This window comes from Natrix helvetica (assembly GCF_964273705.1).
Source record: "Natrix helvetica genome assembly, chromosome: 4".
Classification (NCBI taxonomy): domain Eukaryota; kingdom Metazoa; phylum Chordata; class Lepidosauria; order Squamata; family Natricidae; genus Natrix; species Natrix helvetica.
The window spans coordinates 27,584,542-27,597,380 of NC_138550.1; the positions used below are offsets into that span (position 1 = coordinate 27,584,542).

General features: G+C 35.8%; 1 protein-coding gene across 2 annotated transcripts in view; it reads right to left on the bottom strand.

The window, feature by feature from the left end:
* Window positions 1–3,764: 3,764 nt before the first annotated feature.
* SMAD9 (SMAD family member 9) overlaps window positions 3,765–12,839 on the bottom strand; it is a 38,266-nt gene continuing 29,191 nt past the window's right edge. Inside the window, exons 5-7 of one of the 2 annotated variants that reach the window (XM_081951248.1) lie at window positions 10,926–11,147; window positions 8,973–9,229; window positions 3,765–4,601 (exon numbers count right to left, since the gene is read on the bottom strand). In XM_081951248.1, coding sequence (XP_081807374.1) covers window positions 4,458–4,601; window positions 8,973–9,229; window positions 10,926–11,147 — 623 coding nt within the window. In that variant the 3' untranslated portion in view covers window positions 3,765–4,457. Of the gene's footprint in view, window positions 4,602–7,349; window positions 7,873–8,972; window positions 9,230–10,925; window positions 11,148–12,839 lie in introns of those variants that run through there. The other variant, XM_081951249.1, reaches the window with a different exon arrangement.

A 12,839-nucleotide genomic window follows, 5' to 3' on the forward strand; every position in this document is an offset into this window, starting at 1 on the left:
TAAGCTGCAGCAGAAACTATGTGGTTTATTTAATGCTACAATTCTAATGTTATTGGGTTATGGTTTAGATCTGTAGGATCCATGTGCTTTTTAATGTTCCTGATCAATTGTTCCCTGGATGGGAGAATTTACGCAGCTCTACTGCAACCAGTCAGAAAGAAATCACACCAATAAATAAGACAAGTGGGAGAAGATATCTTTCTTTTCATCTGGTTTTAAATAAAACTAGTCAATCTTAATCTTTGACAGTATTGATCCTCTACTATATTGCAGCATCAACTACCTTATTTATAACTGCCTTTTTATAAGTTTCGATTTCTTTTAACTCTAGTATTGGATTGTTTCCCCATACACAATGCACCAAATATTTCCTTCATGTTGAGAGCTGCTTTGATATAAAATAAGCCTGAGAATTAACAGTTTATAAAGAAGCTTCAGAATCATTAATAAGGTTCAATTTTTAAGCAATAAAAATTGATCTCAATTTTTTTCCTATACATTTCTTAATAAGGAAATAGTTGGCCTGCATATATTGTAATAAATAACAGACCATTTGGTATTCTATGAAGCAGCCTTGAATATCATACAGCTTCTCAACTACTTTCAGATTGTTGTCCAGAAGGTTGTGAATGTGTTTTGAATTCTCAACACATATAGCAGTTTTAAAAAATGTTGCCCCCCCCCCTAAACTTAGTTGATGATAAATGGTTTTTCTGCCAAATGACTTAAATTTTCCAGTAGACTATTTCAAAGTATGGCATAATTATGAACACATTTACTAGTTTTAAATTTACAAATTTTAATAGTTGTACAAAAACGTTTGGACACAGAAATATCTATCCAAAGGGGTCGCTTTTATGCAGGCGGTCTTAGCTAAATTCTGAAAGAAGTAATCAGGATTATTTTTCCAAATACAATTTAACTGTCAATATTTTTCTGTACAGTATGTGTTGCATTTACCCATGTTTCAGGGCTGAGAGCGCTCTAGATTTACAAATTCCTAGGACAGTTCTTTTACATAGGCTGTATTCTGATATTTTAGCGATTGCCCTCCTCCCCTTTTTATTAATTCATATTCTACCACTCCAGGCTTGTAGGCATAATAATCATACATGAATAAGAATTTAAACTACTGTCCCACATTGGTTGAAAATATCACACTGCAGTAGATGTCACTGAGATTTTTATTTGAAACACCACTGTTTGATATGTTTAGAAATGTATTATTCACAAATGTATAAAGGAACTACTATGAATGCATATCCCAACATATATTACTCACTGATTACTTTATGACTGTGTTCACACAAAACACTGAGGTAAAGTTACCCATAGTTTACCCAACCAAATTTCTTGTATTTACATAATTCATTAAATTGGACAGGTGCTAGCTTTGCATTATTCACTAAATATTACTGGCTAGTTTGTGGTTCAGTATGTGATGCAAAGGCAGCTTATGACAAATATATTTTCCCCGTTTTTCTAAATCAGTTTTATCCCTTCCAAACAAAAAAGGCAGCAACGGATCCATTAAGATGATCAAAAAAATTGCTTCTATTATCATTTGGCCCGTACACAATTAATTTCTATTTCCATTGCTTATAAATCTACCATGATCATCTACTATAAGTAGTTTAGGTTTGAATTGTGGTTTTATATATAAAACAACTCCATTAATCTTTTTTACATCAGCTGATATAAATTCTTCTCCTAATTGTTCATTTATAAATATTTCTTGTCTTGTTTCTTAATATGTGTTTCTTGAAGACAGACTATATCCAAATTAAGTTTCCTCAAATAGTGAAATAATTGTTTATACTTAGATGGAGCATTTGCTTAATATTCCACGTGATAAGACTTAATCTCTATCTTTAAGCACCATAATAGATTCCTGTACCGCATCTTCTTCTTTCTTTCTTCTCTCTGTCTTTTTCTTCAATGCCAACTTTAGGGTCTTGCTTGAACACTTTTTGGGGGTCTTACTCAACCACTAACTTCTTTTCCATACCTACTTTCCACAAGGATCTGGAATTATATCTGATCAAAAAATCCTTAGCTTTCTCTATGGAATTCAGTCTAAATCAGTAGGCAAGCGTCACCCTTTCCAATCTATCCCAAAGGAATAAATTTTTTCTCTGCTTCAGGGTATCAAAAATCCTGACTGGAATTTCCTTCAAAATAATAATATCTATATTTTACATTTTCAACCTGTACTTAAAATGGTAATACACAACCTGATCCCTTGTTATTTTTCTTGCAAAGTGAATTAGAACATCCCCTGGTACGTAGCTTTCTCGTAATTTTATTATGGACTTAATTTAATTTTTAAGATGCATCTAAATCTGTATTTATCTGTAAGCAAAAAGAAATATTTTATATATCTAATAAAACTGATTATAGTTCATAAATCACAAATTATATTTACCTGTCAGGTTATTATAGGATCCCACTTTGGCAGTGCTATGAAGCTATCCTTTTGTGCAATTATATTTAATACATTTTAACAATGCAACTGAATAATACAATTTCTGATAGTACAGAAACTACAGTCTTTATCAATTTTCAAAAACTTATCTCCTGTCAAATCTTTAATTCTTCAAAAGACAGCCTTCAGAAATCCAAACAAACAAGAAACCTAAATCTCATTCTTATTCTTTCAGGTGTTTTGATTGTACAATCTGATGTCACGAACCTATTTTTTTCTAAATCACATGCTTCATGTTAACAATGAAGGGGAGGTATTTATCTATCAAAGGATCGGATTGGGACAGGGGGAGCCCAAAGCAAGAATAATTTTTAAAAAATAATTTGGTAATAGTATATTCAATGGCAAGAAACTTAACCAAACTAATGTTCAGATAAGCAAAATTGTACAGATGTTGTAAGACTTAAATATTTAAACCTTTATCAGATGATTTTTCTCTTCTGGCTAATGTATTTTCAGCTTTGTTATTAAACTTAATTGTATTAAACTTGATCACTTTTGCAGCAACTACTACTTTTTGGCTATTCCAGTGTATTTTTTTTAATCATTCAATATTATATACAAAGAAACTGATCAAATAAGTAATATATAAACTGAAGCAAAAGCTAGCACAATCTATTAATTACCTTCCACTCAGGTTCATTGTTGATAACAATTGCTGTAGTTTATTATGCTTATCAATAATTAAGACATGTGGGAGGAAGGGTAGTAGTATTTTTACTGAAATGCTATACAGTATTTATTCTGTAAATGATGAATTTGAGGAGTTTGAAGCTTGGCAACTTATGAATCTGAAGATAGAGCCAGGTTTTGTATTAAGCAAATTGTAATTACCACTGGTCAACTGTCCACTTTTACTATCTTACCACTTTTACCATAACATATGAGCAATGGGATTAAAAAAATGTTAATACAGGTTCTGTGGATATGGCTTGGAGGGCCTGGCATGGCTTAGTGGGCGTGGCAAGGGAAGGATACTGTAAAATCTCCATTCCCTCCCAATCAGCTGGGACTCGAGAGGCAGAGAATAGATGGGGGAGGGGGCAGTCAGAGGTGGTAGTTTTCAGTTCTCTGAACTACTCAAAATTTCCGCTACCGGTTCTCCAGAACTGGTCAGAACCTGCTGAATACAACCTCTGGGCAAGTATTAATGTCTTCCATACTTAAAGTATTCCATACTTCTTCCTTTCCATTGCAGTTGTAAAGTGTGAAGGACTACAGTGCCCTGGTAACTGCGAAGAAATCATTCTAGATATTACAAAGAACAGAATTAAAAAAATTAATCATAGCAGCTTTAATATTGCCTCTTCCCACCCTGCCTCATCATCACCGAACAACATATTTTAATAATTCTTGGAATTGGATAATGTTTTTTATGTTACGAAGCAGAGTCTCATTCAGTCTCAGCTTTCTTTTCAAACCAATGATTAGAGATGGTATTTAGAGAAGGTTGCAATTGCAGGCTTATAATTGTTACTCAATTTTGCAAAACGTAACCCTTGTCATTACAAACAATACAATTTTATGTTGAAATCCACATGTCAGGAACAAAACGAAGAACCATAATCACAATAGTCTAAGTTTCCAGGAGCACCTGCTTGATGTTATCAATAAACTGCCACTCTGAACAGAGCTACCACTTGCTCCATTTGAAATCAGCATTATTATTTTCAGAATTTAATTTTGATATATATATACAAAGTGCAAGCAATACTGGTTTCATTCCATACAAAAAAATAGGCAGCTAGGCATATTTCTATGGTTTCACTACTGGACAGAACACAATGACAAAGTACTGCACTTTTTGCAATCTTATTAACTAATAAAACATGTAATACAGCATGAAAAACAGTAATAGTGTGTTATATATATCTACAATCATATTTACAACTATATACAGAAATTTAAGGGAGAATTCTACAAGCCAAGGCCAGAAGCAGCATTTGCCCTCTAGTGTGTATGGAGATGATTCTTACGAAACAGAGGATATTGGGTTATGTGGGGAACCCATTTGGGTCAGCACCTTATCTAGCCACTGCAAAGGTCCATGAAGATGGATCTCAATCCAACATGGAGTACTTGTAACATCCTGGCGATGGTATTCTGCTCCCCAGCCCTACAAGAGAGACAAATAAATGGCAAAGGATCAAAGAGATGGTTATTTTATCCTTCATTTGATTTAATACAAGACTGTATACACAGAAAAATTTCTGCTGCATTTTTACCATTCATCGTTTTCTATATAAAGAATGGCTGCATATGTGTTTGACCTTTTTTTTTTTTACATCTTTTAGAGACTGTATTTCAGTGTTTCTCAACCTTGGAGACTTTAAGTTCTGTGGACTTCAACTCCCAGAATCCCCTAGCCAGCACAGGACTTAAAGTCACCAAGGTTGAGAAACACTGCTGTATTATAACACTGGGATGATTAAATAAATTGTTACTTAAAAGGATTTTATTCAAACTTTCCTAAAAAAAGCACACACACACCCTTTTATGCTTGGAAGTCATGATCAATAATGCAATTTTGGATAGCTAATTACTAAAAAAAAAACCATGAGTTTTAATTCTATTCACACATGTGAATAAATCAAATCCATATGAGAGAATATCACATATCCTTGGCTATGTGGGAAAATGTACACAAATACTTGAGATGATTGTTACTGCTGTTTTAAAAGCAGATTACTATCTTATTTTATATTGTCTAGATACTATTTATGATGGGATGTTTTAACTTTTTATCTTCTATTTGTAAGTGGGAAAATAAAAGATACACCTAATAAAAATATATGGACTTGGAACAAATCTCAGCATTAGTATTAGTCCAACAATTTATACTGCATCCTTCAGCAAATATGAACTATGGATCAAACTTTAATATGGAATTACATCTGTGAAACTCTTGGTTCATTAAATGGTTTTCCATCTCCCTCTGGTGGAGGCTTGACAATCATTTTAGGTTGATGTCACAATAGCTCTTTTTCTATACAAAGCCACCTAATACTGCCATTTATAGCACTTTCTGAAGATATAATGTTATCACTGTAAGTCTATATAATGTAATATCTCTCAATGTTTGAAACTTTGATGATGGGTTCAAAGTGAAGCCTAAATCTAAAGAGTGTGAGTGACATTAATGATAGAGAGACCGATGTAAATTGCCCCTGTGGCATTTTAATTAGATATGCCAACTTCTTCCAGAAATCAAATTCAGTGTAAACTTATTCTTCCAGGTTAAAACTGAGGGAACCATGCAAAACCAATATGGCTAGTTTGGTTTTTTTGTTAATCAAAACTATTATGACTAATTAACTGGCATCAAAATCAAATTATTACCTTCATTTGATGCCATCCAATTCCAAACAACTCTGTAATGTAAATCTAATTTAAATTGTTTTATAGCCTTGCTTATTGTTCTGTTCTGATTCTACACACTTTATAGTCTGGCCTATGCATGCTATTTTAAGATTTAATAAAGACCTTAACTGCTCAAAAAGGATACACATTTCTATTCTAACATATCAGCATTAGGAATACAATAAATAATGAAAAGCCTGATAAAATGTTTGCTGTGTGATTCTGACAATGAATAAAGACTCATCCTTTGCTTCATGAAGGAAGGAGTGCATTAATATGTTTCTTTTAAAATGATTTTTGCAACCATTTAGTTGAGTAGACATGAAAAAAACAACAACCCAGGAATAGGAAAGTAGAGCCATTTAAAGCATAGGAATAGGTATAAAGATCCATCTTTACTGAAGAGGGTAAGCTTGTGTTTATTGACAGTAGAATGAAAAAGTCACCCTAAAGCAGAAAAGTCCTGTTTCCAGATACCTGTGTATGTCCAAGTAAGTGTACTGTAGTATCATTAGATTTGGCCTCCAGGGAGTTAGGAAAGCTACAAATCTGATATGAGAGTGTTAATGTAAAAATGTGACTATCTTTCTCTTAATAAATCTCTGTAATGCAATTCAAATGTTTACCTTCTAAAAGACGTGAGATAAACCCCCAATTATTCAATATAATCCAGAAGAAGCTTTCCCATTTGTCTTCAGTAATAGCATCACAGGAGAATAATTATAAAAAACATGTTTTCCCCAAATACGATGCATGTGCCAACTTGTAGTAAAAAGATAGTAGGTATACATTTTCTGAGTTACAAACATGAGGCTATTTTGTAGAAATTATAGTAACAGCAACTGATAATTCCCTTTGCTGTTATGCTTCAACATGACAATGTAAAAAAGGGGGCTTCAGAAACATGCAAATGTGAAGGACTGCATCCCTGAAGGGTTCCTACACATGCTTTTGCGTAAAACTAATTGTTTCTGTGGCTTCCCAAAAGTTTTCTACTCCTACAAAAATGATCTGGGAGTTTTAACAAACCTTATGATTCTTTAGAATTTTGGTAACATCTGAGCTTAATTTAATGCTAATGTGAAGAATATGGCTGTTCTACATATACCCAAATGTTCATTACTTTGCATTTTTTCTTACCTAAAATGATTGGGGATTCTTATTGTGTCTCCCTTTTGGATTTAGATGAAATGTGAGGTCAGTCGGGGGCATACCTCTGGAGAGAAGATTGCGCTATGAAGCAGAAAGCTTACCCACATCCACTTGCCACCTAATATTAAAAAAATGTGCCAGAATGCCCAAAGCCCACCTATGGATGTTTCGGTCAGTGTTGCTTCTCTTTTAAATAACGTTTTGAAAGCACTCTTCCCCAGTCCCTCTTCCCATCAAATGAAATGAAAGGGGTAGAGTAAAAAACACAGAAGCAGTCTTTGTCAGGACTAGTTAAGAGTTCAGTTTGGGCGAGTGGATTGAGTTCAATTTTCTCCTTGTAAAATTCTGGACTCAAGAGTTGTAGATCTCTCAGATCAGCAGTGTATCAAAATTGTGCTTCATCTGCCACCTTGCTGATTTTGAACCTTGCCTTAGGAACACAACTGTCTCTAGAGGCTGAAATTGTGGATTGTATTTGCTTTAGTCAAAGGAAATAATTTTGCACTCACTCTTTCTCTTCCAGTACAGATATAAAGTTAGTTAGAAGAAATATAGAGCTCTTTCTCTATCAGAAAATTATGCTGCTGAAACTAAGAAGGCAAGTGCAAAGGAATTAGCATTAACATACCTATTATATACAAATCCATTTGGAAAAAATGTAATCAAAGTTTAATTGCATATATTCTTAGGGAGGTATCTTGCCTTCCCTTTTTGTTTACTAACAAAAAAACAGCTTCAGGTTACAAAGTATAAAATGTTTTATTCATTAAATGCAAATGTATGGTGTTTCCAGAATTTTCAGAGTTCAGACTAAGTAGGCAGAAATCAATTTGCCTCTGCTAAAGGATATCCTAATTGCATTTTGCAGGCCAATCCTAAAAAAAACAAAAACAAAACACACACACACACCACCAACCTTCAGTTACCACAAAAATGCACAACTTCGACTGGGTGATACATATAACATTTTTGCTGAGTCCAAAGGTCAGAGCAAATATAACGAAAATGTAAAATAAGTGTGATTAACATTGTCTCTGTTAAAGTACATTTTTGAAAGAATGAAACACTTCTCTTTTTGAATTAAATACTGAAATTGAATAAATACATCAAAAATACTATCAGCTGAAAAAGCATCAAAGGAGGCATTTGCTTTTTATTTATGACAACAATGAAATCATCAGCAGTATTTTAACCTTGATTATTTGGGGAAAAAAATCTGTGTTTAGCAGGCTTCACTCCCAAGAAAGAATGTATAGCAGCCTTTCTAAATTATTTTAGCACGCCTCCAGTTCTGATAATCCCATGACCCAAAGATTCTGAGAATCACATACAATAGTATATGAATTTTAGTTTGGGGGCTTTTCTAATTTTCCACACAATCTGGAAGAAATAATGGGTCATTCATGTAAGCCCAAAAGAAAATGGTCCTTATTTTTGTACCAAAGGAGTCTAGTTTAGTAAAATACCCCAAGAACTTTGTAATATTTCATTGGGTCTGTTAGAAGGCCCTATATACTCAAACCCTTGTTATGTCATCAAAGAAGCATGGTCATAAATGAGGGAGCTAGAAGAAACCTCTTGAAGAAGGCTTGGGAAAGGCAAAATTCAGTTTTGCCTGATTCTGAATCAAAGGACCTGGTGATAATTGTTAATGAAACCTGAACACAGGTCAGAGCAGTAGGCCAATGCAAGTAGATTTCCCATTATCTTTTGTATAAGTAAATTAGTGATCCTAATGAGATGAATCCTAACTGAAGAGACTACACCTAGTGATCAAACAGTGTCACAAATTACAAATAGTTCTGATAATTTTTCACTCCTTTCTTGTGTACGATGAAGTATCATGAAAATACGAAATTTAGCATTTCCCAACCATTAATTCATTCCAGGCATTGTGTCTTTTAAAATGTCCTTGCAACAAAGAGGCGTATAAAACCTTTTTAACTTCATAATCAAAACCAAAGAATGTTCTTACTTTAACAAAGCTCATCCGGATGGTACACATCTTGGTTAGCTCATACACCACCTCGAAGCCATGGTTAACCGACTGGGCAAGCAGCTGAGCAAAGAGTTGGTTATTGAAAATCTTCAAGCTGCATCCACTGGGGATTTTGCAGACAGTGGCTGGGTGGAAACCATGCTGATAGTTACAGTTGCGGCTCTGTACAAAAATGCTGCTGTCGCTCACACACTCTGCATATACCTCTCCTCCAACATAATAAAGATGAACACCTTTGAGAGAAAAGAGGTAGCCAAATCTAATCTAATCTTCAACATAGGTTAAAGCCAGACTTGTAACTCTCTTTTAAAATGCATGTGTTATTTTTTTTATGATATGCTAACAGTATGGTATTGCTATGGAATGGATAGAACATACATACATAAACTGGCAGGATGAGCAATCTTAAAACTGAATCCTAAAAAAGGCGTTTTAGCTGTGTGATGGCCTTTTTAGGAATTCCTTCTATGGCAAAGGACTCCTACTTGGCATATTTTTTACACGGAACCCATTTCTATCTATGAAACCCTATACAAAAATTAGGCTTAATAAAAATCCTGGTTAGTTAAAACTCTTGCTCACCAGACCACTTTCACTCTCTGTCGCCTTCCCCAAGTGTGACTATAATATTATTTTTCCTGCTCGTATACTACCTCATCCTCTCTTCCATGAACATAAATCTGTTCTTACTTTGCTAGCGTTGTGATGTCCTAAGTAAAAGCACAAAAGGACAGTAAACATTTCAGTGATTTTTTTTGCACTACAAAAAAAAAGCCTCTTATCAAGTTGTTAGCTGTTCAGAGTGACCTTCCTAAAGAGCTAAATTTTTGTTTGTAGTAGAGTCCAAACTTAGGCATTAATTGGGTGATATGTTAGATGCTATGCTACAAAGTAGGCAGTGCAGAAAAGAGTGATTATCAGGATGAGTAACTGATTAAATTGAATTAAATTACATTAATTGTTAAGTATAGCTAATGTGATAATTATGTACCTATATCAGTGGTGGGTTCCTACAGGTTTGGCTGAACCGGTAGTGGTTTGGGGGCTTGGGTCGCTGGAACCGGCAGTGACCCAGGCCTGCCATGCCCCCGAACCAGTTCTCCAGGGGGCACCATCTTATTTTTCAGTTCTGCACATGTGCAGAACCTTTTTAATTGCACTGTGCATGCGCGCACAGCACGCATCAAGTGTGCGTGTACAAGCCACGCACACGAGCAAACCGGCAGTAGTGCCTGCCAGAACCCACCCTTGACCCATATCCTAATCTTAATCAGTGGAACAGCTTGCCTCCAGAAGTTGTGAATGCCCCAACACTGGAAGTCTTTAAGAAAATGTTGGATAGCCATTTGTCTGAAACGGTATAGGGTTTCCTGCCTAGGCAGGGGGTTGGACTAGAAGACCTCCAAGGTCCCTTCCAACTCTACTATTGTATTGTATTGTATTAATCTTCCTGTTTAATTGTATTAAACATTATAATCAGGTAACAATTTTTGAAAGGGCTTCCTATGTTGTAAGTCAAGTTTAAGAGTCCACCATGGAATTTTGCTAATGATTCTGCCCATAACTTAAACTTCTTATATGCTGTTCTATAACAGCCGGCAGCATCTAGTCTTTCTTGGCTAATGATAACCTTTTCTAAGCTTCTGATGAACAAAGCCAACAAGGAATTCAGATTCACTTAACAACCATTTTACTAATTTAACTCCCGTGATTCACTTAACAATTGTGGCAAGTAAGATCATAAAATGGGGGAAAACTCACTTAACAAATGTCTCACTTAACAACATGAAGTTTGGGCTCCATTCTGGTTGTAAGTCAAGGACTACCAGTATATACATTTTAGAAAAACAGTTTTGAACTCAATAATTTTCTTAATCCAATTGCTTCCAAGCAGTGTTTCTTATTACTGCAGAAGAAATGTGCTTTTACCTTTTCCTATGTGCCTTCTGGTGTTTTCTATAGTAGAGTTCCTATTAACGTTAGATAACAATCCAAGGCAGAATCTGTTCTTATTGTTTGAAGGATCTGTAAAGCCATCTATTAGTATACTTCGAGAAGAGGCCTGAAAGGTCTCTCCGACTCTGTTATTAAGTTCATAGTATGCAACTGAACACCAGTGCTGTGGTTCCTCATAGCAAACAGGGCGGAAGTCTGGAAGAAGATTTCACAGATGAAAAAGATGCAACAGAAATGTAGAAAGAAGCATAACAATAACAATGAAATGGTTACATATCCGAACTTCAAATATACTCTTATGTATATTGATACAGCAGGTACTGTAGGTACAACAGGCAAGAGATATAAAGACAAACAGCACAATTAAAATGTTAATTCACTGTGATATTTCCAAAAAAAAGGAAGAAAGGAAATGAATTTCATCATAGTAAACGTTAGGAAAACGACTAACAATACATTTTAATGTAATGCCATTCATATTTAAAAAGTGTTACCGTGTTTCCCCGAAATTACAACATGTCCTGATAATAAGACCGTGCCATATTTTTCCTGTGGGCAAAAATATACGCCCTCCTCCAATAATAAGCCCTCTGGACAACCCTCCCCCTCCAGCCAGGCAGAGCACCACTCACCAACCAAGTGATATATCGAAGGCGCAAAGCCGCAGGAGGCGGGGGGAAGGGGGCAAAGGCACTCATATTGCTTAATGCCTTTGGGATACCGCTAGGTTGGTGGGTGGTGCTGTGCCCAGCTGGAGCGGGGGGTTGCCGGCAGCTGTTCTCACGCAACTTCTCTTTCCAGTGAGGCAGAGTGCCACGCGGCTTAGCGCCTTTGGAATATTACTGGGTTGGTGAGTGGCGCTCTGCCCGGCTGGAAAGGGGCATTGCTGGGTGGCTGCTCATGAGTGTGGTCACCTCATGGCGGCTTTGTTGTGCTGCTGCGACAGCGCAACACAGCCATTTGCACCTGAGGCTGTGCCCAGCTCTTCGGGCGCCCGCTCACAAGAAAGCAGCCACCTGGCAACTCCAAACCAATAATCCCCCTTCCCGATAATAAGGCCGAAGCAAAATTTGGGGGTGGGGTCAAAAGAAAATAAGACCCTGTCTTATTTTTGGGGAAACACTGTACTAAACCAATGATGGTGAACCAGTGACACATTATCATGTTTTTGGTGACACACCAGCATTCACCAACACCTAAGAACACTTATTTTCCCGGTCTGAGTTGCCAAAGAAACAAAGTTAACAAACATAAATACAAGCTGCACCACTCAAACCTTAAAATGTATTCTTATCATCCATACCATCACATTATGTTATCTTCATATTTGTAACTGGAAGTGACATAAAAGAGATGCAAACTTTCAAAATACAATAGGAACATAGCAGTTGCAGAGTTGTCTTCTAACCATTGCACAGGGTAGTTGTTTGCACAGTAAAGCTCATTTTCAAGAAACAAGTGCAGAAGACCATTGTGATTTCTCTCCAAAATGAGCACACTATCAGTGATTGAGTGACATCAGCATTTGCATTTTTCTGCGTGAGAAGTGCACTTTATTTTAAATGAATATGTATAGAATTGTTTCTCTTTTCTTTGATGTGTGTGCGTGTGAGAGACACTGCCAGCAGTCAAATTAGGCATTTATGAATTTTTGACATAAAGTTTCACCACCACTGGACTAAACTCTGCATCATCTAAAATCTGTATCATCTACAGTATCATCGACCATGGAACTCACCCCATTCCTAAGAGGTCTGCAAGGGGGCGTGCGTAAGTGCACCAGCATGCCTACCACCCCTGTCCTACTTCTCCCATTTATTTGTACTCATTTCTTATGTATATATGTATACCTGCTTATATGCATATGTTTATATGTTATATTCATAC